Source organism: Hippocampus zosterae, chromosome 6 (assembly GCF_025434085.1).
Source record: "Hippocampus zosterae strain Florida chromosome 6, ASM2543408v3, whole genome shotgun sequence".
Lineage (NCBI taxonomy): Eukaryota > Metazoa > Chordata > Actinopteri > Syngnathiformes > Syngnathidae > Hippocampus > Hippocampus zosterae.
Window position 1 is genome coordinate 21,004,850 of NC_067456.1, and position 23,012 is coordinate 21,027,861.

The 23,012-nt window shown below is 46.1% G+C and overlaps 1 protein-coding gene across 1 annotated transcript in view; it reads right to left on the minus strand.

Moving 5' to 3' along the window:
• Positions 1-6,315: 6,315 nt before the first annotated feature.
• Positions 6,316-23,012, minus strand: part of LOC127602290 (uncharacterized) — a 180,000-nt gene continuing 163,303 nt past the window's right edge. The window contains exon 2 of the mRNA XM_052068360.1: positions 6,316-6,442. Coding sequence (XP_051924320.1) covers positions 6,344-6,442 — 99 coding nt within the window. The 3' untranslated portion in view covers positions 6,316-6,343. The remainder of the gene's footprint in view (positions 6,443-23,012) is intronic.

Consider the following 23,012-nt stretch of genomic DNA (forward strand, 5'->3'; position numbering starts at 1 on the left):
GTGTTTTATTTAATCTAAAGGAATGTATTGCCTAAGGGCGCCCTCCTGTGTCTAGAAATGTGTCTTTTTCATTTCTTTTTCAAGCAGAAAGGGTGGTCCTCGCTTTGTAGGCCTTTTTACTCGGTCCTCACTGTGCAGCAAGTGCAGGAATGTGTGTGTGTGTGCGTGTGATTTATGTCTGGCATTTTCATACATGGATTGCCCTTGTGTAGTATAAAGACCACAATATTTATTATTATCATTGTAACTATATAAGCAGCAGTAACATCAGTGGTGAAGGTCAATAGCAGAGAGATTATTGAGGGACTGTGTGATCCTAGTCATGGTGGTGCTCAGGAGGAGTTGGTGCTGCTTTTTGGAGAATAAGAAGGAGGAAGAAGTGTAAAATAATGAAATATATTAAGAGCGCGTATTTTGCACATATATTGTCCATATCTATACTGGCATTTTTATTCCTGCATCTGGTACATTAATTCATTCATCTTCCTGTCACGTCGCGTGTCCGCCAGCAGGTGGCGGGTTTTCTCCCCCGCCATCTGCGCACCTGTCCGTAATTTCGGGCTGATTACCCTCTTTTATTAAGAGACTCCGACAGTCATCTCGCTGCCGGAGAATTCCACGCCGTGCCATTGTTCTCTCGTGCTAATTCCTCGATTATAGATTACTCGCTGCCTTCTTGCCTTGCGGCCTTTACTCTTGCCATTCGCGATTAGTCACTAAATTGTATTCTCCTATATTGCCTATTCAGTAGTTCCTCGCACTTTGTTTTTTCGGCGAGCGTTTTCGGTTGTTTCCTTATTTCTTCCCTGGTCCTTATTTGACCAGCGTTTTGTGTTACCGTTTTATTTTTCCCTGTCGGGCTCTTTCTGTTTTTGTCATTAAAGACACCCTTTGTTTTGACAAGATTCTTTCGTTGTCTGTTTTCCGGGGATCCAACTCTTTATTTCATTGTTCTGCACGAAGCGATAGTTATCGCTTCGGACAGAACGTGACAGAATTCTTCTCCGGCCACCATGGATCCTGCAGACATCGAAAAAATTTTGTCCGCTCTTTCCCGACAAGAGCAACAGACGAGTCAGCAGGGCCAAGCCATTAGGGAACTCCGTGGCACGGTCTCCATGCTGGCTCATCAGTTGAGATACAATGATTTAGAACCTCGGTTGGTCCGGGTGGAAGAGTGGAGACCATCTCCCCCCGGGGTTCGTTCTATCATTCCCGAAGCGCCCTCCTCATATCCCATTATGACGAGGGAGCCATCGCTTCCACACCCCCCTCGCTACGGGGGCGAGCACGGGCAGTGTGGACACTTCCTCCACCAGTGCTCTCTCATTTTTGACCAACAGCCGTCTGCCTATGCTAATGACGCCGCCAAGGTGGCTTACGTCATGAGTCTGTTAACAGGTCCGGCAGCATCGTGGGCGATTGCGACCAGTGACGCCAAGCCGAATCTCCGTACTTCGTTCCCCGACTTCGTGGCTGCGTTCCGCCGGGTGTTCCATCATCCCGTGCGGGGCAGAGAGGCAGAGGGCCGGTTACTCGCCCTCCACCAGGGAGAGCGATCGGTAGCGGACTACTCCATCGAGTTCCGGATCCTGGCCGCCCAGAGTGGATACGGTGATCGGGCGCTGTGTGGCCTGTTTCGCCGTGGACTAAACCCTCAACTCAAGGACGAGCTGGCGACCCGCGACCACAGCACCAACCTGGAGGAATTAATCGACCTCTCCCTCCTCATGGACAATCGCCTGAGGGAGCGAAGCCGGGAGCGTGGAGGTGAGCGGCCCCAGTTCCAACGAACACCCACGGAGGAACAGGTGCAGCTGGGAGGCAGGGACGCTGGTGCGGAGGAAAGAAAGCGTCGTTTCAGCGATCGAGCGACGACTGACGGCGTTCCACCATCTCCTCACGCCGCAACCAGCCATCCGGGGTCGTCACCCCCTGCCCACCAGGAGTACTGTGAGTCACGACCGCGCGCGCCTCCCTTCGAGTCTAGGCAAGTCGACTCGCGGCCTGGACACCCCAACAGACTCGAACTCGAGGGGGAGATATTAGGGGGGTCCCGGTCGTGGCGGGTTCGGGCTCTGGTAGACTCGGGGGCAGATGACTGCATAATGGACACCGATCTCGCATCCGAGCTGGGTTGTTCCGTGGAGAAGTTGATAGATCGGAAACGGGTTTGTGATCTTGATGGGCGCCTCCTGGCGGTAGTTACGCATAGGACGGAGCCGTTGAAACTTCTACTGTCCGGCAACCATGTCGAACATCGCCGTTTTTACTTAATGCGGTCTCGCAACGCCCCGATCGTTCTCGGGTTACCCTGGCTCAAGACACACAACCCCGTGATTTCCTGGGCGCGCCCAGCGATAGACAGCTGGAGCCAGTACTGTTACCAGCACTGTCTGCAATCGGCCGTCGGGAAGCATGAACGTGTCACACCCCCCGAGGAGATCTGCCTTGACGGAGTGCCGGATTGCTATCGGGATCTAAAGGAGGTGTTCAGCGAGGATCGTGCCCACTCTTTGCCTCCACACCGCCCCTACGATTGTGCTATAGACCTGCAGGCGGGCGCTCCGTTGCCGACCTCGCGGCTGTATCAGGTGTCCCAACCCGAGCGCGAGGCATTGACGGAGTACATCAACAGCTCGCTCGCCGCAGGTCTTATTAGACCATCGCGTTCACCGTTAGGGGCGGGTTTTTTCTTCGTAGGGAAGAAAGACAAGACCCTGCGACCCTGCGTAGACTATCGGGGATTAAACGAGATAACTATTAAGAATAGATACCCGCTACCCTTGCTGGACTCCGCCTTCGCTCCATTACAGTCAGCCACCATTTTCTCCAAATTAGACTTGCGCAGCGCTTACCACTTGGTTCGCATCCGGGAGGGTGACGAGTGGAAGACGGCTTTTAAGACCCCTCTGGGTCATTTTGAATACTTGGTTATGCATTTTGGGCTCACCAACGCCCCTGCCGTTTTCCAAAACCTAATCAATGATGTGCTAAGGGACATGATTAACATCTTTTGTTTCGTTTACCTTGACGATATTTTAATTTTTTCCCGGTCATTACACGAGCACCAGCAACACGTTAGGCTGGTGCTACAACGTCTACTGGAGAACCGGCTCTTCGTCAAGGCAGAAAAGTGTGAATTCCATGTCCCCGTCATCTCCTTCCTAGGGTTCATTATTGAACAGGGCAGGTTAAGGGCGGACCCCATTAAGACGCGTGCAGTCACTAACTGGCCGGTTCCAACCAATCGCAAGGAACTGCAGCGCTTTCTGGGGTTCGCCAACTTCTACCGACGCTTCATCCGCGGTTATAGTCAGAAGGCGCTCCCCTTAACCCGCCTTACGTCCATTAAAACCCCATTTAAGTGGGATCCGACCGCGGATGCGGCGTTCGCAGACCTGAAGGCGGCGTTCACCAGTCCCCCCGTACTACAGCACCCTGATCCTGATCTCCCCTTTATCGTGGAGGTGGACGCCTCGGATTCGGGGGTGGGGGCTGTGCTGTCCCAGCGCTCTCCGGTCGACCAGAAGTTGCACCCCTGCGCCTTCTTCTCCCGTCGACTCAGTGCCGCCGAGTCCAATTACGACGTGGGCAACCGTGAACTGTTGGCAGTTGTGACCGCCTTGCAGGAGTGGCGGCACTGGCTCGAGGGGGCCAAGGAACCCTTTACGGTCTACACAGACCATAAGAACCTCGCCTACCTCCGCTCCGCCAAAAGACTGAACGCCCGTCAGGCCCGGTGGGCCCTCTTCCTCACCAGGTTCGACTTCATCCTCACCTACTCTCCCGGGTCTAAGAACACCAAGCCCGACGCCCTTTCCCGTCTCCACGAGCCTGCGGGGAGGGATCGACCCCCGGAGACCATCCTCCCGACCCGGTGCGTCGTGGGGGCCGTCCAGTGGGAGGTTGAGCAGCGGATCCAGGCAGCCCTGGAGGGGGTTCAGGTGCCGACGGAGTGCCCAGCAGGGAGGCTATTCGTACCTCCTTCCTTACGATCCGAAGTTCTGCAGTGGGGACATGGGTCCAAGGTGGCGTGTCATCCCGGGGTGAACCGGACTGTGCAACTCGTCGCCCAGCGTTTCTGGTGGCCGGAGCTCCGCAACGACGTGACGGAGTTCATCAAGGCCTGCACCTCCTGCGCCTGCGGCAAGTCGTCCCATCAGCCGCCGGCGGGACTGCTCCAGCCGTTGCCCATTCCTCCTCGCCCGTGGTCCCACATCGCCCTGGACTTCGTCACGGGTCTCCCGCCTTCCCGGGGTCGAACTGTCGTACTCACGATCGTGGACCGCTTCTCCAAGGCGGCTCATTTTGTTCCTTTGTCCAGGTTGCCGTCGGCGCTGGAGACCGCCGACCTCCTTGTCGAACACGTCTTCCGTCTCCACGGCATTCCACTGGACATTGTCTCGGACCGGGGGCCCCAGTTCGTATCCCGCGTCTGGAAGCAGTTCTGCCGGTCCCTCGGGGCCACGGCCAGTCTGACCTCGGGGTACCACCCCCAGTCCAATGGACAAGCCGAGCGTGCCAACCAGGATCTGGGGGCGGCCCTCCGCTGTGTGTGCCTTCACCGTCCCTCATCCTGGGTCGACCACTTACCCTGGGTGGAGTACGCGCACAACACCCTCGTCTCTTCTGCCACTGGTAGGTCCCCCTTCATGGCCGCCTACGGGTACCAGCCGCCGCTGTTCCCGTCCCAGGAGGGGCAGGTGGAGGTCCCCTCTGTGCAGCACCACCTCAAGCGGGCCCATCGCGTGTGGAAGGAGGCCCGGGCTGCGTTGTCCCGCACGGCGGCCAGGAACCAGCGGATCGCGGATCGTCGCCGGCGCCCGGCTCCTTCATACGTGGTAGGACAGAAGGTGTGGTTGGCGACGAGGGATCTTCGGCTGGCCGGCACGTCTGCGAAACTGGGACCCCGATTTACTGGACCGTTCGAGGTCGAGGCCGTCATCAGTCCAGCTGCAGTCAGGCTCCGGCTGCCGCCCACCATGAAGGTTCACCCCGTCTTCCACGTCTCCCTACTCAAACCCGTGTCTTCCAGTGACTTGGCTCCTCCTCCCACGCCGCCGCCCCCTCCGCGGGTCGTCGACGGTGACCCGGTGTACACGGTTCGTGCCATCCTGGACTCTCGGCGCAGGGGAAAGGGGTTCCAGTATCTGGTCGACTGGGAGGGCTACGGGCCTGAGGAGCGGCAGTGGGTGCCTCGCTCCTGGATCCTTGATCCGTCCCTTTTGCGCGACTTCCACGCTGCACATCCATCCAAGCCGGGTAGTCCGCCGGGAGGCGTCCATTGAGGGGGGGTACTGTCATGTCGCGTGTCCGCCAGCAGGTGGCGGGTTTTCTCCCCCGCCATCTGCGCACCTGTCCGTAATTTCGGGCTGATTACCCTCTTTTATTAAGAGACTCCGACAGTCATCTCGCTGCCGGAGAATTCCACGCCGTGCCATTGTTCTCTCGTGCTAATTCCTCGATTATAGATTACTCGCTGCCTTCTTGCCTTGCGGCCTTTACTCTTGCCATTCGCGATTAGTCACTAAATTGTATTCTCCTATATTGCCTATTCAGTAGTTCCTCGCACTTTGTTTTTTCGGCGAGCGTTTTCGGTTGTTTCCTTATTTCTTCCCTGGTCCTTATTTGACCAGCGTTTTGTGTTACCGTTTTATTTTTCCCTGTCGGGCTCTTTCTGTTTTTGTCATTAAAGACACCCTTTGTTTTGACAAGATTCTTTCGTTGTCTGTTTTCCGGGGATCCAACTCTTTATTTCATTGTTCTGCACGAAGCGATAGTTATCGCTTCGGACAGAACGTGACACTTCCGAGCCGCTTGATCCTCACTAGGGTCGCGGGGGGTGCTGGAGCCTATCCCAGCTGTCTTCGGGCAGTGGGCGGGGGACACCCTGAATCGGTTGCCAGCCAATCGCAGGGCACACAGAGACGAACAACCATGCACACACACACTCACACCTAGGGACAAATTAGTGTGTTCTATCACCCTGCCACGCATGTTTTTTGGAATGTGGGAGGAAACCCGGAGAAAACCCACGCAGGCCCGGGGAGAACATGCAAACTCCACACAGGGAGACCGGAGCTGGAATCGAACCCGGTACCTCTGCACTGTGAAGCCGACGTGCTAACCACTGGACTACCGGGCCGCCCTATATATATAAAAAAAAAAAAGGTCTGGGCTTCACAGCTAAAGCTGTTGCCCCCGCGACCCGGCCCCAGATAAGCGGTAGATGATGGGTGGATGGATGGATGGATGGAAATTATATATATAAATATATATATATATATATATATCACCCCCCCCCCCCCCCTCGGGTCCCCCCTCATTCAGCTCGGGTCCTCTACCAGAGGCCAGGAAGCTTGAGGGTTCTGCGCAGTATCCTTGCTGTTCCCAGCACTGCACATTTCTGGACTGAGATGTCCGATGTTGTTCCCGGGATCTGTTGCAGCCACTCATCTAGTTTGGGGGTCACTGCCCCGAGTGTTCAATCAGCCTGCCATGCATGTTTTTGGAATGTGGGAGGAAACCGGAGCACCCGGAGAAAACCCACGCAAGCCCGGGGAGAACATGCAAACTCCACACAGGGAGGCCGGAGCTGGAATCGAACCCGGTATCTCTGCACTGTGAAGCCGACGTGCTAAGCAGTGGACTACCGGGCCGCCATCTGGTACATCTGGTTAGGAAATGTGTGGTCTTATGCGGCCTCTGAGTTGTATTGTTGAAAAATCGTGGCTCCCCACCAGCATTTAATTTATCCATCCCTGTACTAGATCAACAAACAGGGAGATGGAGTCATGAGACTCACTGGAATTCACTTTGCTTTCAACCGGAGTAAACAATAATTAAACAAAAATAACAAGAAAATAATAACACACAATAACACATCAATTTGACATGCAGTATGTTAAAATGTTAACATGTTTGTTTTTTCTCTGGTTGTGCAACTGTGTCGCTGTCAAAGCCAACACGTACTGAATCATTTCCATGAGGAAAACACATTTGTGACTGTACAAAGTTTATGTTCCGTTCAGTAGAGTCGCCCATACATGTGTTCAGGGAGCAGAACTGGTTTCATAGTTGACAGTGCCCTATTCGTTTCATTAGCGCTTTGCTTATGAGTTGAGTCTATTTTCTCAGGAGTCGATGCAGTGGCAAAATGAGAGATGGTGAACAAGCTCATTAAAGTGGATTAATTGGATTCCTGTTGACACTGTATGTCTTCAAAATGAATTACGCTGAACACAAACTAATTTTGTCACATAGAGTCTGAACGCTTTAATTGGTCAAGTTAGTTTATTGTCATCTTAATGGTTATGAATAATAATTCAGTTATAACGTGGGTGAGTGTTGATTGATAATCATGTACAGAATGATTTTTTTTTCATGCCAGCTCATCTGTCGTTACAGATGACAAGATACAAATCACATTGATAATAGACATCAGTAGTGCTCATGTTTCTTTTCTTTTTCTTTTATTTTTTTTTTTTGAAACACAGTCACGCAAACAAACTTCTCCTTCCTTTATCAGTATGCCAAAAGTTGGTTCCTATTTTCCGAGACAATCATACCTTTTCAGTGAAGAGAAAACAAATCGCTTAGCGAGCTGACATTTTCATCTATCAGCTATCGTAACGATTGCGTGGTACTGAAAATGTCTAATTGCAACACCAATGCTCTTGGTCGATATTCCATCCCGCATGTGAATATATGTATTTGTGTATTTTTGTCGCATAATTTGTGAAACTATTAATATCAATCGTAAAACCACTCACAGTGTTTGCAAAACTAAAAGTGCAAATTCTGCTTTGTCCTGAGTTTGTAAATTTGCAAAACACACTTTGCCCAGCACTGTTTTTTGCAGGACTGTAAACAACTCACTGCTTTACCCTCAATTTCCAAACGATCAACATACTCCTTGCAAAACTATCAACATTCATGGATATTATTTACACCGTTCTGTCAAGTGTCTGCCCACACTTCTCACAGGAGTAGACAGTTTTGGATCATTAGTTCACATTGCAATCAGTCTGAGCACTATAAAGAAATCACAGGTAAGCTTTCATTGTGGAGATTGAGGAAGGAGATGTGGAGGTGGAGAAGCGACAGGGAGAGGAGGAGAAGGGCAAGAATTGAAGAAGGAGGGAGAATAAGAAATCCAATTATTGATGACATTGGAGGCACAATAGAGAACAATGTAATGAACTATGGAATGACCCAGACGGCCAAAACGATATTATACTTTGTCACAAATATAAGAATCATTATCTTTTTTGTCACGTAACAGAAGATTGCTCATCGGCAAGTTTCTCCACTAATGACAGTGGACAGGTTCTAAAAACATCTGCAAATAGGTGAATTTGAGAATATACCGATACCGATAAAATCGAGACTATGCTTTGCTATCTGTAGAGTGATGGCAGCGTAGCTTTTTAATGTGGTAGTAGCCCACACAGTAAAGATTGACAGGATTCACTGTGGATGAAAATATGAAATCAGTACAGGTTGCTGGAACATCCTGTTCAGCATATTAAAACTGTAGGGAGTCTGTGTGAAATAGTCACAATTTTGTTGCATGGTTTCGACGGTGAAGTGTGAATGTTGACTCACAGATTTTGTCTGTAAGTAACAGGAACACGCTGCCTCATTTCAAATAATGAAAAGATTATTTTTATATTGTGACTTTCCATTTCAGCATCCTGATCATACCTGCTTTGGTAAGATTCATATTACAATATAAATATTCTATTAAGTACATCTAGTAAGGTTAAATGTCATGATTTCTTTTGATCCCTTGCTTGTTCATCAGAATAATGATTCTTATTGTCGCAGACTTTTTCTGGTCATTGGGATTTGTGTCACCTGAATCCAAATATCCTTAAGTACCTGTAGTCCATACATATTGTTATTCAGGAATCACCTAACAGCATCTGTTCTCAAGTGCAATTGAAAGTTGGAGCCAAACCAGTAGGTTTATATTCATTCGATGTCTGTGGAATATTGCTTGCACGCTGTAGGATTCCCGTTGCTGTACAAAGTTGGACTCCCTTTAAAAATGTATTGCCTCAGATGTAGCTATAACCAAATAATTGATTAGGAAGTCTCACGGCAATGAAAAATTGGTTATGGCAAAGTGTAGTACCTGACTTGATGTGAAATGTTGAAATATTCTCTCCCACAGGACAGTGTGCCCTGGGGGTCACCATGGTTGTCTGCACAAGACTTGATGTACAATATGTGCACAATCCGCTCTGTCTGACTGCCCTGTGCTGGGTAGAATGAAATAATCAGAGGAGGGAAGTGGGTTTAATTTGTGTCGAGAAAAGCAGTATTTACAGTTATATTGTTTCATTGAATTATTCAAATATTTTTTTCAATATCAATTACATTTACAAGTGCTTCAATAATTGTCTTCCACTGCCACAGGGAATTGCTTGATCAGCTATTGAGTAACCGTCCAGGCTTTTAAATCAAACCGTCACTTTTGACCATTTGTTCATGTCTTTATACCTTGAGGAGAGTGAAAACATAAACCATTCATGGCATTGTTGTATTGACAAACGGTACAGTAAATTAAATTGACATTGCATTCTTAACTCACCTATTGGGCCAATTAAGAGTGCTTACAAGGCAATTTTGTCTCAGAGGGCAAAGAGATGGTGCATTATATATTTTTTATATATGTAATTATAATTTGCGTTATCTGTCTGTACGGATGAGGATTTGGATAAATCAACACAAAATTACCCCGCACAATGCTTGCCTTCCCCTATTTTCGGAAGTCCAGTTCTACGAAGGGTCCTGTTTGTCCCAGCAGTGTACAATTAAAAAAAATCTAGAAGTCATTCTGCTCTTGGGACGATTAAGTGGAGAAAATATATTTGTAACCGTGTGAATGCGGCGTCTGATGGAAAAAAAAAAAACAATTTGGGGGCAAGGTTGTGTTTTTGGGATAGTGTTTGAATTTGAAGTATTAGATTGGTGTTACTACTCTAAGGATAATGTACAATTACAATAATAAAGTTTATGAGAATAAAGTTGTGTTAAAAAAGTTCTTTTGGTGACTCTGTGTGTGTGTGTGTGTGTGTGTGTGTGTGTGTGTGTGTGTGTGTGTGTGTGTGTGTGTGCGCGCGCGTGCGCGCGTATGCAAATATTGACTTATTTTGAATTTGATGCCTGCAACAGATTCCAAAAAAGCTGGGACAGGGGCATGTCTATGAGAGTGCATGCTTGTTGATCTCTTACTAAAAGATATGTTTTGGGCACTAACAAAGTAATTGACCAAAGTCTTGCTGATAGTTAATATGAAAGACAGTTAACAGCATTTTAATTTCATTTACTGTATTTTTCATTGGTTTTAACTGCAGCATTTGATATGGTTGGCTCATTTGCAGCACCTGTTGGGCATTAGCAGTAACGTCCTTGAGTGGTTTAGGTCACATTTGGCTGACAGAACTCTTTCTGTTAGCCTTGGTTGCGCTGAGTCACGAACTGCCCCACTGTCGTGTGGTATTCCACAAAGTTAAATTCTGGGGCCTCTGCTGTTCTATTCTATTCTATCTGCTTCATTTGTGTTCCATCTTAAAGAAAAATTGTATTTTCTTCCACTGCTATGTGGGTGACTGTCAGATCTATGTCCCACTGAGCAAAGAAGACACTTTCTCATTGAGGCCACTTTCATAATGTCTGGAGGAAATCAAGACCTGGATGCAACAACATTTCTTGAATTTCAATTAAAAGAAGACAGAAGTGATGGTGTTTGGTCCCAGTGGCCCTTGTGCATCCCATCCTGTGGACTTGGGCTCCCTTGCTCCTTATCTTAAGCATAAGGTCTTGAACTTGGGTTTTAAACTGGACAGTGATTTTTAATTAGAGTGACAAATTGTTGCTGTTGTTAAATCCAGCATCTTTCATCATGGGCATCATGCTCAAGTAAAGCCTCTTCTTTCTCAAGACCACTTTGAAACAGTAATTTGTGCCTTCATCACATCTCTAATCTCTGGATGACTGTGATGCACATCTTTAAAACTCCTCTTAAAACTCATTTTTATTCTTTGGCTTCTGACTGAGCATGAGACTTGATTTTTAGTTTTACAGTTTTTGTGCTATCTATGGTCTTTGTTATTATTTATTATTTTATTGTTTGTTGTTATAAAATTCATATCCTTTTGCTCCATATACAGCACTTTGTATACACCGGTGGTTGTTTTAAAGTGCTCTAAAAATACAGCTGAGTTGAGTTTAGTAATTCAATTTCATCTGTCCACAAAGCAACAAAATAACACGTTCACCAGTGAGAGGGAACTTCTTTCTGAAAGACGGCGAAGAGACGCATTACAATGAAAATGAAGTGAAAACATTTGTGACAGATTTTCATTCAGGCTTTTTATTTTCACTCAATTGTGAAAGTGGAGAGGAGTAACACATAATTATTTATTTATTCTCCAATGTAATTAAATACTAGAGGCGTTTCTTTTTTTGGTCATCATTTATCTTCAAGTTGGTGATTGATGCCAGTGGCTTTGTTCAAATGAGACAAATATGCAAAAACATCTTAATGAATGATTGTGGGACATGCTAGGAGACTGATATTATTGTTTTGAGACACAGCCAGGCAAGCATGTTTCATCTCAGTGAGAGCTAAGCATACTATTTGAAAGTTGTAGTGTCACAGTGGAAGCAAAATCTCCCACAAAAACAGTGAATTCAATCTTTTGAGGCAAATTCAGTATTCTTAACTTGTGTCGATACCTTTGCAGAGCATTTGTTGAAAATCACTGTTGTAAGTATGAATGGTGCTATGTAAATCTCAAACATTTTCATTATTTTTGTGCACTTTCGATTTGTGATATGTTTCATTGAGAAACACATTTTAATTCAAGAGGAGATGTTCAGACTCGGGCGGCCCGGTAGTCCAGTGGTTAGCACGTCGGCTTCACAGTGCAGAGGTACCGGGTTCGATTCCAGCTCCGGCCTCCCTGTGTGGAGTTTGCATGTTCTCCCCGGGCTTGCGTGGGTTTTCTCCGGGTGCTCCGGTTTCCTCCCACATTCCAAAAACATGCATGGCAGGCTGATTGAACACTCTAAATCAGGGGTGTCCAAACTTTTTGCCAAGGGGGCCAGATTTTATGTGGTAAAATGTCGGGGGGCCGACCTTGGCTGACATTCTTTACATTGAACAACAATATTGTTCAACAAATTTTAGTAAGCCAGTCTGTTTCACATTTCCATTTTTATTTTAATTTCAACAATCTTAAGAATTTCTTTTGGTTCATTTGAAACATGTATAGCACATGCAACTGCTTATTCACTTGACTTTTTCTTAAACAGAAGTCTCCTGAGTGCAAATTGATTGATTTGAAACATAAAATGTATCACCATGACTTTTCAATAGTCACAAAACCTTTGACTCGAACAACAGGGAAATGAACAAGCAATACACATAACCACAACTGCAAGGATCATTTGAAATATGACATATCAGTCAATATAAACACGGAGTGATGTCTTGTTAACTCGTGAGTGATGCCCTCTAGTGTCTAAATGCTATTACTCATTTATTAGTGAATGCTATTACTCATTTAGCCACTAGAGGGAAGCAGTACTATATGAAGCATCACTCACCAGTCTACGAGACCTCAGTCAATGCAACACGTGTTCCATTGCGCCCAACCTGCGGGCCAGACGGCGTTGATTTTATGACAGGGGCCGAGGGCCGGATGAAATTCGACCGCGGGCCGTATTTGGACATGCCTGCTCTAAATTGTCCCTAGGTGTGAGTGTGAGTGCGAATGGTTGTTCGTTTCTGTGTGCCCTGCGATTGGCTGGCAACCGATTCAGGGTGTCCCCCGCCTACTGCCCGAAGACAGCTGGGATAGGCTCCAGCACCCCCTGCGACCCTAGTGAGGATCAAGCGGCTCGGAAGATGAATGAATGAATGAATGTTCAGACTTAGAGTGTGCACAGAGCTGCTCCTCTAGAGGGAGAAGTTTAAAAGGTGCCTTACTTAAGGGCAACTTGACAGTCAGGAAGAAGCAGACTTGCATCTCTCTTCATCTGTCATGTTGCCATCCGATGCCCAAGTCTTGCCAGGTGGGCAACTGGCATCCAAAACTGATTAGAATTTCTGCAGTATGTCTTTGTGTCTGCCAATTTATGACTCACAAAACTGCTGTCATTTCCACAGGGTCAGTAGCTAAATCACACCCCAGTACTATGACTTCAAATCTGTTCAGATCGGTATTTCCTCCTGTCATTAGTTTCGTCATATTGGCAATATGTCTCTGACAAAACTAATGCCAATATGATATTGGTATTAGAACGAATGGAACCTATTTGTGTCAATTCATTGATTTTGTTTTGTTGATTTTTTAATGATTTTTTGGGGGGGGTTTCAAACCTAAATTGAACTATTGAATTGAAATTCTCTAAACACAACAATTACCGGGAATGCAAGGAAAGAGGAAAAAAAAATTCTTAGCAAAAACAAAAAAAAACGATGTGGTTATTAAAAACACTTTTAATCTAAAGGTATGGGTGGATCCAATTCATAGCTGGTAAATAATGCTTCATCAAAAAGTTAAACAATCTTATTATGATTACGTTGTTTAATTCTGATGATAACATCCAGCTAAGTCAGATAGTTTCTACAACTTGAAATGAAAGACATTTGGCCCCTTTTGTCATCAGGAACCTTTCTCTTGGAACAAACGATTGGTCATCAAAAACTTCATACAAAAAACTTTTTTCACTTGAGCTCTCAAAGGTTAATGCAATGTGAATAAAATAAACCGCCATGTTCACTCATCTTCCATAACCATACTACACATTTTCCAAAATGGACAAACTATTAAAAGATGGGCAATGGCTCGAGAACAATAGGAATGTTGCGTCTCCAATTTTATGTTTAACATGTAAGTTTTGTTGTAAATTCAGGTAAACTGCAAACCTCCTTTCAGTCACACCACAACACTGAGGATACAACCTCGTGCCGTAATAATGTCATAAAATGTCATTGAAAAAGAAGTTTTAAAATGCAGGATAAAAAAATAATTGAGAGCGTTTGACTTTTTAAAAGTTGGATGAACATCTACAGATAATTTGATTTAAAACGAAATTCTTGTGGCCCGTGAGCACTTCCAACAATCCGGCGTATTCTGATTAAAATTGCATGGAATATAAATTAAGGAGCACAATCCATCTGAGTTGACAGACATTTTTCTGCTTGCTGTCAACTGGAAATGACATCACAATGATTAAGGCTCACCTGTTTTATGCGTTTGGTCATGTAAGACTTCACATGACCAAACGCAAGCTGAGTCCCGAGGCGCTGTGATGTCATTTTCCATCAACAGCAGGTGACAAAATGGCCACCGCCTGGGATGAATAAAAATGGATGGATTTTACTGCTTAATTCAGATTCCACAAATGCAATATTTATCAGAATACTATGCTTGGACTTGCAGGGGCATATAGTGTCTACATAGTGTAAAGAATTTTACTTGACTTCCCTTTTACATGTCAATGATTGTACCATAAACATGCTGAGAAGATTCACTTGTTCGGAAAATAATCCTCAGAAAAGTTGAAAGGACGTGTGATGATAAACATTAATAGTCAAAATGTTTGTAGTACATGGATGTGCAAGGGCCTCAAGGCCGTTTTCCTTCAAGAGGAAGCACCATGAGGGATGCAGAATCATGCAGAGGTCATCAAAGTCAATGAACAGAACTCAAACATGAAGTAAGGCAACGTTAATTTTTGTTTTATTTCATATTTGATACGTTTCAGCTCTGATGATTGCAATAACAGCATCTGTTCTATATGCACCAAGACCATTAAGGCTCATGGCTGAGCATAATGGACGCTTGGAGAAAAGCGCATGCATGGAGCTGCAAGCACATGATTGGGATGAGGAAAAACAAAATGGGCGAAACGACAAAACACATGGAACTTATGATAAAAAATAAGAAAACATAGTCTTTAATACAATACATGCTTATTTATATAGCGCTTTCACAACAGCTGTAACAAAGTGCTTAACAAAGCAGTTAACATAAAGTAAATAGACATAAAGATCATTTCAGGATGGTCCAGCGCCATGATTAGGCTGAATAAAATTGTCTAAACTTTATTTCAAATTCACTTGTCCTTAATGCACGACCACATTATACCTTCACACAATATCTCATTTTCAGGAAACACAAACCTGCACAAATCAAAAGGTTCATTTATGTGAACGACATACATACATAGAAGGTATTGTCAGTAGCAAGTAGCAGCGTTTTGTATGCATCTGGGGTAATTGCTCTTTTGGAAACAAACTATTTCTATTGATGACAAAAGCTTCAACAGCACCAATTTAAAAAAAAAAAATTATCACCACTTATCAAATAGGGTTGCCGTACCCCTGAAAAAAAATACAGATGATGAAACAAAAGAATTATGAAGTACTTTGAAGTTACTGAAGTCAAAGGCCCAATTAATTGTGTGACGTTTGTCACGTTGTGCACGGAGCGATAGGATAATTGCTTCGCGCACAACAAAAAATAAGGAAGTGGATCCCCGAAATGCAGACACCAAACAAGGTCTCAGGTCCTGGTTCATCCGTTCGGTCTGTCCGTTGGACTGGCGGTGGTATCCCGACGACAGGCTTGCCGTTGCCCCCATGGCGCGACAGAACCGCTTCCACACCCTTGAGACGAATTGGGGACCCCGGTCCGACACAATATCCAGCGGGATCCCATGGAGGCGAAAGACGTGGCTGATGAGGTCGGCGGTTTCTAGGGCGGACGGCAGCTTGGACAACGGAATGAAATGGGCGGACTTGGAGAAGCGATCCACAATGGTGAGGATAACGGACTTTCCCCGGGAAACAGGGAGGCCAGTGACAAAGTCCATTGAAATATGGGACCAAGGTCGAGGAGGAATAGGTAAGGGTCGTAGCAAACCAGCCGGAGGCTGATGGGAGACCTTACTGCATGCGCAGACGGAGCAGGCCTTGATATAGTCCAAAACATCCCTTCGAAGCTCAGGCCACCAAAACCGCTGAGTGACGAGATGCAATGTCCGGTTAACCCCGGGATGGCATGCCACCTTCGATGTGTGTCCCCACACACACCTCTGTGCAACACCTCTGCGCGCAGATGTGGGGGCACAAATAGCCTTCCGGAAGGACATCCCGCCGGAACTTGGGTTCCCTCTTGGGCCTCCTGTACCCTCCGCTCAATCTCCCACCCAAGCGCTCCCATGATGTGGTGGTCCGGTAGGATGCTCTGGGGTACACCGCTCTCGGCCACTGGGTCATAGATCCGAGATAGGGCGTCAGGTTTCACATTCTTGGATCCGGGGCTGTAGGTGAGCGTAAAATTGTAGCGTGTAAACAGGAGTGCCCACCGGGCTTGACGGGAGTTCAGTCGCTTGGCCGAGCGAATGTATGTGAGGTTCCTGTGGTCGGTGTACACGGTGAACGGCTCTCTAGTTCCTTCGAGCCAGTGTCTCCATTCCTGTAAGGCTAGCAAGATGGCCAACAATTCTCGGTTTCCCACATCATAGTGGGCTTCAGCAGGACTGAGACGTCGTGAAAAGAAGGCGCAAGGGTGGATCTTCTGGTCGACTGGTGAACGCTGAGATAGCACTGCCCCCACTCCTGAATCCGAAGCGTCCACCTCTACTACAAACGGAATATCAGGGTTTGGGTGTTGCAACATGGGCGGCTTAGTGAACGGCTTCTTTAATTCGGCAAACGCCCTGTCAGCCTCTGAATCCCACCGAAACGGGACTTTGACGGACGTCAACCGGGTCAATGGAAGTGCTCTCTGGCTGCAATTACGAATAAAACAACGGTAGAAATTAGCGAACCCCAAGAAACGTTGTAACTGCTTCCTCGTAGTGGGTGTCGGCCATTCCACCACGGCCTTAATCTTGGCAGGATCGGCTCTCAGCTGGCCCTTCTCCACGATGAACCCAAGGAATGAAATAGACTCAACGTGAAACTCACATTTCTCTGCTTTTACAAAAAGACGATTTTCCATTAGACGTTGCAAAATCAGCCTGACGTGGTGTTAATGTTCCTTGAAAATATCAATGTCATCTAAGTAAACAAAAAAAACCACGTTCAAAAAATCTCTCAACACGTCATTGATTAAACTTTGAAACACGGCAGGAGCGTTGGTTAACCCAAAAGGCATGACCAAATATTCAAAATGGCCCAATGGTGTCTTGAAAGCAGTCTTCCATTCGTCCCCCTCCCTAATGCGGACCAAATGCTAAGCACTTCGTAGATCTAGTTTTGAGAAAACGGTTGCTGAGACGGTTGGGGAGAAATGCAGAATCCAATAGTGGAAGAGGATATTTGTTTTTATGGTGATCTCATTTAGTCCCCGATAGTCTACACATGGTCGTAACGACTTGTCCTTCTGTTCAATAAAGAAGAACCCGGCCCCTAATGGGGACTTAGATGGCCTAATGAGGCCAGCCGAGAGTGAACTATCAATGTATTCTCTTAAAGCCTCTTGTTCTGGCTGTGAAACCTGATAAAGTCGAGAACTCGGTAGAGGGACGTTAGACAGCAAGTCGATAGCACAGTCGTAAGGTCTGTGTGGAGGTAGGGATTGAGCACGATCCTTACTAAACACTTGGCGTAAATCATGATAGATGCTTGGGACGTTGTCCAAGCAAATGGCTTCGGGCGGGTCGGTGCGAGGGAGCCCTCTACCCCCCGCAGACAATGTGCGTAACAGAATGGGCTCCAATTCTCAATTGCGGTGCGATCACACGCAATGACAGGATTATGGGTCTTTAGCCAGGGTAACAGGTACGGACCGAGACTGCATAAGAAAATCGCCCCTGTTCAACGTGATTACCAGAGACCTTTAACATTAAGGGGCCCATGATCTGTTTTATCTCCGCCAGGAGTCGCCCATCGGGATCGTGAACACGTTTAGCCACATCTAACTCCTCTATCGGACAACCGAGGTCATTAGCCAACTTGGTGTCAATAAAACAATCGTCCGACCCCGAGTCCACCAGTGCCCGAACCGGAAAAGCCCGTGAAGGACCATAGATTGTCCCGTCCACCTCAAGTCTCTTGGAGAGTCCCGACCTGGACTCCCCTCCTCTAGGCTCCCTGTATTGTGTGCTGGGTGCAAACTCACGGTTGTACGTGCGAGTAGAAAAGCCGGTTGGGGTCATCGGATGGTCGTCAACTCGACTTCCTTGTTGGCCGCCGTAGGCCTGGTCACGAATCCGTCGTCGTCCTACCTCTGACCCAAAATTTCGAGTCGATGGGCCAGCAGGGAGACCGTGCCCCGGAGTTCCGCGAGCGCTTGTTCCTGCTGACCCACCAGTTGTCCTTGGCTGGTCAAGGCGGTCATAATCTTGTTGAGGTCTGCGGGATCCATGTTGGCTGGAGTATTCTGTCACGTTGTGCACGGAGCGATCGGATAATTGCTTCGCGCACAACAAAAAATAAGGAAGTGGATCCTCGAAATGCAGACACCAAACAAGGTCTCCGTAAGAAAAGGGTTTAATATACCATAATTCGCACCGACAAAGTAGTAACATAAAGAGCTGGTCAAAACAAGGACCAGAGGGCACAAAAACGAATAACAAAAAGCGCTTGTACAAAAGGCAAAGGGGGAAAATAAGAATCGCGAAGGCAAACAAAAAACAATGTAACCACTACACGCAAGAGAGAGCCAAATCACAAACTAAGAACCATACTTACAAAATACTGAGCACCGAGAGTTCAAAAATCGAAACACGACAAGGTCTGTAGGAATTGCAGTCAATGAGCAAGGAAGTAGCAAGGCGAAATTCAATACTCCAGCGATATGTGCATATCAGAGGGCTCCTTAAATACAGACTGAGATTAATCATAGATTGGCAGCAGGTGTGCACAAAAGTCCGCTGCTGCCATCTGCTGGCCAGACTGACACAGAACCGTGACGTTATTTTATAAATTAAAGGCAATGGTAAAAATAATGCTATTCGACTGCTTTTCAAAGTGCATGTAAATTGTTGAAGGAAGGGAGATAAACTCTCACGTTGGGCATCACGTTGGCCATTAAGAAATGTAAAAATCAGGAAAACAACCTCAGAATCAATCCCGTAACGCATGGGGATCAGATGGATCGATAATGCAGTATGTGTAATGTTCTCCCCCCTCATAGGCTTTGTCAGGACACATGCTTGCTGAATTCTGTAAAAATTGGAAACCTGAAATCTTTCTTGTGGAAAGATCAGAAAGCATGGAATTACCATAATCAAGCTGGCTGGTGATAAATGCATGCATCAGCATGTATATTTTGGCCCAATAAAGAATCATGTGGATTCTGGCTATGTTCGCTGAATGATAAAAACCTATTCTTGTTATATTTTTAATGTGTGGAGTAAAAATGAGCTCAGAGACATATAATACCGGGCTTTTTTTTTTTTTTGCCTGTAAGGAAGGAATTAAAGACACCGCTCGTTAAACATTTGCTGCTGTGGGCCGTAGGACCAATGATTAAACTTCAGTTTTGTCCTATTTAAACTGTTGAAAGTTATCTACCATTTAGGACTTAAAGTTTAAAATACAGGGAAAAAGAAAATCTATTGGACCGGTGTGAGGAGGCGAAAAGTAGATGGAAAGTGGCATATCCTCAACTTTACTGTGGAAGCTCACACCATGCTTCCTGATGACATTAACAAGAGGGAGAACTGTGTGAAAATTGCCTACGCCCTAGGTTTGATGATTGACTGAGAGAATGGCGGTGCTGTCAACCGATCACCACTTGGTGGTGTGTAGGTTCCGATGGTGAGAGAAGATGCCATTTCGACCTGGCAGACCCAAAGGAACGCTGTGAGTCGTGGTGAGAAATCTTCGAAGACTCTGCTGGGAATGTCTGATAGAGTCCCTGTCAAAAGGAGTTTCAACTCCCACATTCAGCAGAACCCACATCACAGGCAGGGAACGTTGAGTCTGAGTGGACAAAGTTTCACAACTCAAGTGTAGAGGCAAACAGAGTTTTGGCCATAAGAAGGATGGTGCCTGTTGTTGTTGTACTCCCCAAACCCAATGGAGATGTCCTCTGTGGCCTTTTTGCCCTATGGGACTCCAAAGGCAACTGATAAGTTACTGGCTAGCCAAGTGCAATGCAGGTTTGGTGGTTGCTGAAGAAAAAACAAATCATGCGTGGGAAGCGTTCGGTGAGGCCATGGCAAACGACTTCCGGATGGGTTAGAGGAAATTCTTGTCCATCATCTCGCATCACATGAGGGATAAAAGGACGGTAAAATTAACACTGTGTATAGTGGAGAAGGGGCGCTGCTGGTCTGCACTTGGAACGCTGTGAGTCGTGGTGAGAATTCTTGCTGACACGCTGTGGGTCATGACTGAAATAACATCCTGGATACAAGTAGCCGAAATTAGGGTCCTTTACAGAGGTTGAGAAGCTTGGTCATGCGGGAGGGACTCAGAGTCAAGCCACTGCTCCTCCACGTTGAGAGGAACTAGGTGAGGTGGCTCGGGTATATGGGTAGAATGCCTGCTGGCCGCCTCCCGGGTGAGGTGTTTCGGGCATGTCCGGGAATGCCTTGGTATCCCCGCAGAAGAGTTTGAAGGAGTGGCTTGAGAAAGTCATGTCTGGCGTTTCCTGGGAAAGCTACTGAGCCCGCGACCCGAACCTGGACAAGCGGTCGAAAATGGATGGATGGATGTATAAATGGACCATGCATCCTGTCTTAAACAGATCATACAAAATTATTAATTATGAATGAGTATAATGCATTTAGTATTTGGTTGCATTTTTCGTGTTTTCTCATTGAAAAAAAATGAAAATAATGACTGACACCATGGTGTTTGGAATATCACAATATAAAACAGTCCATTGCCTGAAATTACCGGTAATCTCTTCGGTATAAGATCAAGAGGTCTGTTACATGTGGTTTACCTTTATAGAGAAGCCTCATACTTATTTTACATGAGAAAAGTCTCATGATACACCACTAAACAAAAATGGCACCCGACAATCTCTCAGGGCACACAATGTTACAGCCTCGAGGTTTCAAATCACAATAAGGGATTTCATGGGAAATGGATGCAAGACACTGTTAAAGAAACTCAAGCAATTGGTTCATTCATCCATCTTTTTTTACAACACTTGTTTCCTTGTTTACATTACTATCATGGGTGAACAATATTCAAAAACAAACAAACATTCACATTGATGAGCAATTTCCAATCTTTTATGAATAGAAAATGCATAATTTGGAATGCGGCTGTAAACTGAGTATCTGGAGAAAATTCAAGCAAACACGGGGAGAACATGCACACTCCACATTAGAACCCCAAACCTCAATACTATAAGGCAGACGTGGTAACTATTACTAAACCACCGTGCTGCTGCAATGGGTCTAGTGCAGTGGTTCTTAACCTGGGTTCGATCGAATCCTAGGGGTTCAGTGAATCAGTCTCAGGGGTTCTACAGAGCTCCTGCCATGGAGGTTAAGACACACTCGACTCAACATGTCAACATTGTTATTGATGATACGAGTGTAGCCTGTACTACCGGAAACAAATTCCTTAGGTGTTCTATATACTCGGCCAATAAAGATGATTCTGATTAAATTAGTGATCAATTGGCCATCACTGGCTGGGTCATTTTGTGCACAACAACGTATACTTTATTCTTATACTAATTGTGTTTACCTTCTTCTGTTTTTAATAAATATTTTTTTATGTCTTGAATTTGTAAAAAACAAACAAAAAAATGTTTATTTTTCAATAATGAAGGGTTCGGGTTTGGTGAATGCGCGTATGAACTGGTTGGGTTCGGTACCTCTAACAAGGTTAAGAACCACTGATCTAGTGTAACCATTAGGGACATACTGTATTGTATGACATAGTCATTCTATCAGCTAAGCACTGGTGGGAAAACTACGGCCCGCGGGCCGGATCCGGCCCGTTGGTCTTTTTAATCCGGCCCGCCAAAGATTGGTGCACAATTAAGGTTTGATTGCATTCATTTCCTTTGGACTTGTAATGACTGGTATTTCAACACGAGGCGGCGCAGTTACTTAAAGTTGCAGAGCACAGGGAGGGAGGGGCAGACGAAGAAAGAGGGAGAGAGTAATAACCATGGAAGGGAAAGTGATATGTATCTGATTAAACGAAGCGGTAAAGTACGAAACATTCAGGAGACGCCTGGAGTCGGAATGTTACATTATTACTGGCATGCAAAGACATTGTGCTATCTTCTTTATTTTCTATTTCTATTTCTAACTTTTGGCCCGGCCCTCCACAATATTTTCTGCTTCTCATTTGGCCCCCCCGAGAAAATAATTGCCCACCCCTCTAGCTGCTAGAGTGACTGTCAGTGAAGAAATCACACCACTTTGAAACTGAAATAACATATTTGTATCTGTACCTACGTTTATGCACAGCAGTGATTATAGATGATAATTCTGAATAAAAAGCTATAGGAAAAGCAATGAGCAACACATGTTAAAAGAAAAACAACCAGACATTGATAATCTCTTTGGAGTGAGCATGCCACATGGGCAGCTTTGTGACGGCATAAACCCATTTGTAAATATGTCAGTCATGAGCATGCCAAATATATCCAACAAGTGGTGGCAACAACTGGTGTAACCTGATGCAAGAGATAGGGATTAGTTTAGCACTGAGATTGAAAAGTAATACATTTCCTGTAATACGAGTGATAGCTCCGGGGCCCGACAAAGTGTCCCCCTCCTGCCTGAAGGTCTGCGCTGACCAGCTGGCTCCGGTCTTCACACAAATCTTCAACAGATCCCTGGAGCTGTGTGAGGTCCCATCCTGCTTCAAACAGTCTACCATCATCCCAGTTCCCAAGAAATCGACAGCATTGGAACTGAACGACTATAGGCCTGTCGCCCTGACGTCTGTGGTCATGAAGTCCTTTGAACGCCTTGTGCTGAACCACCTAAAGAACGTCACTGGACCCCTGCTGGACCCTCTCCAGTTTGCCTACCGGGCAAACAGGTCTGTG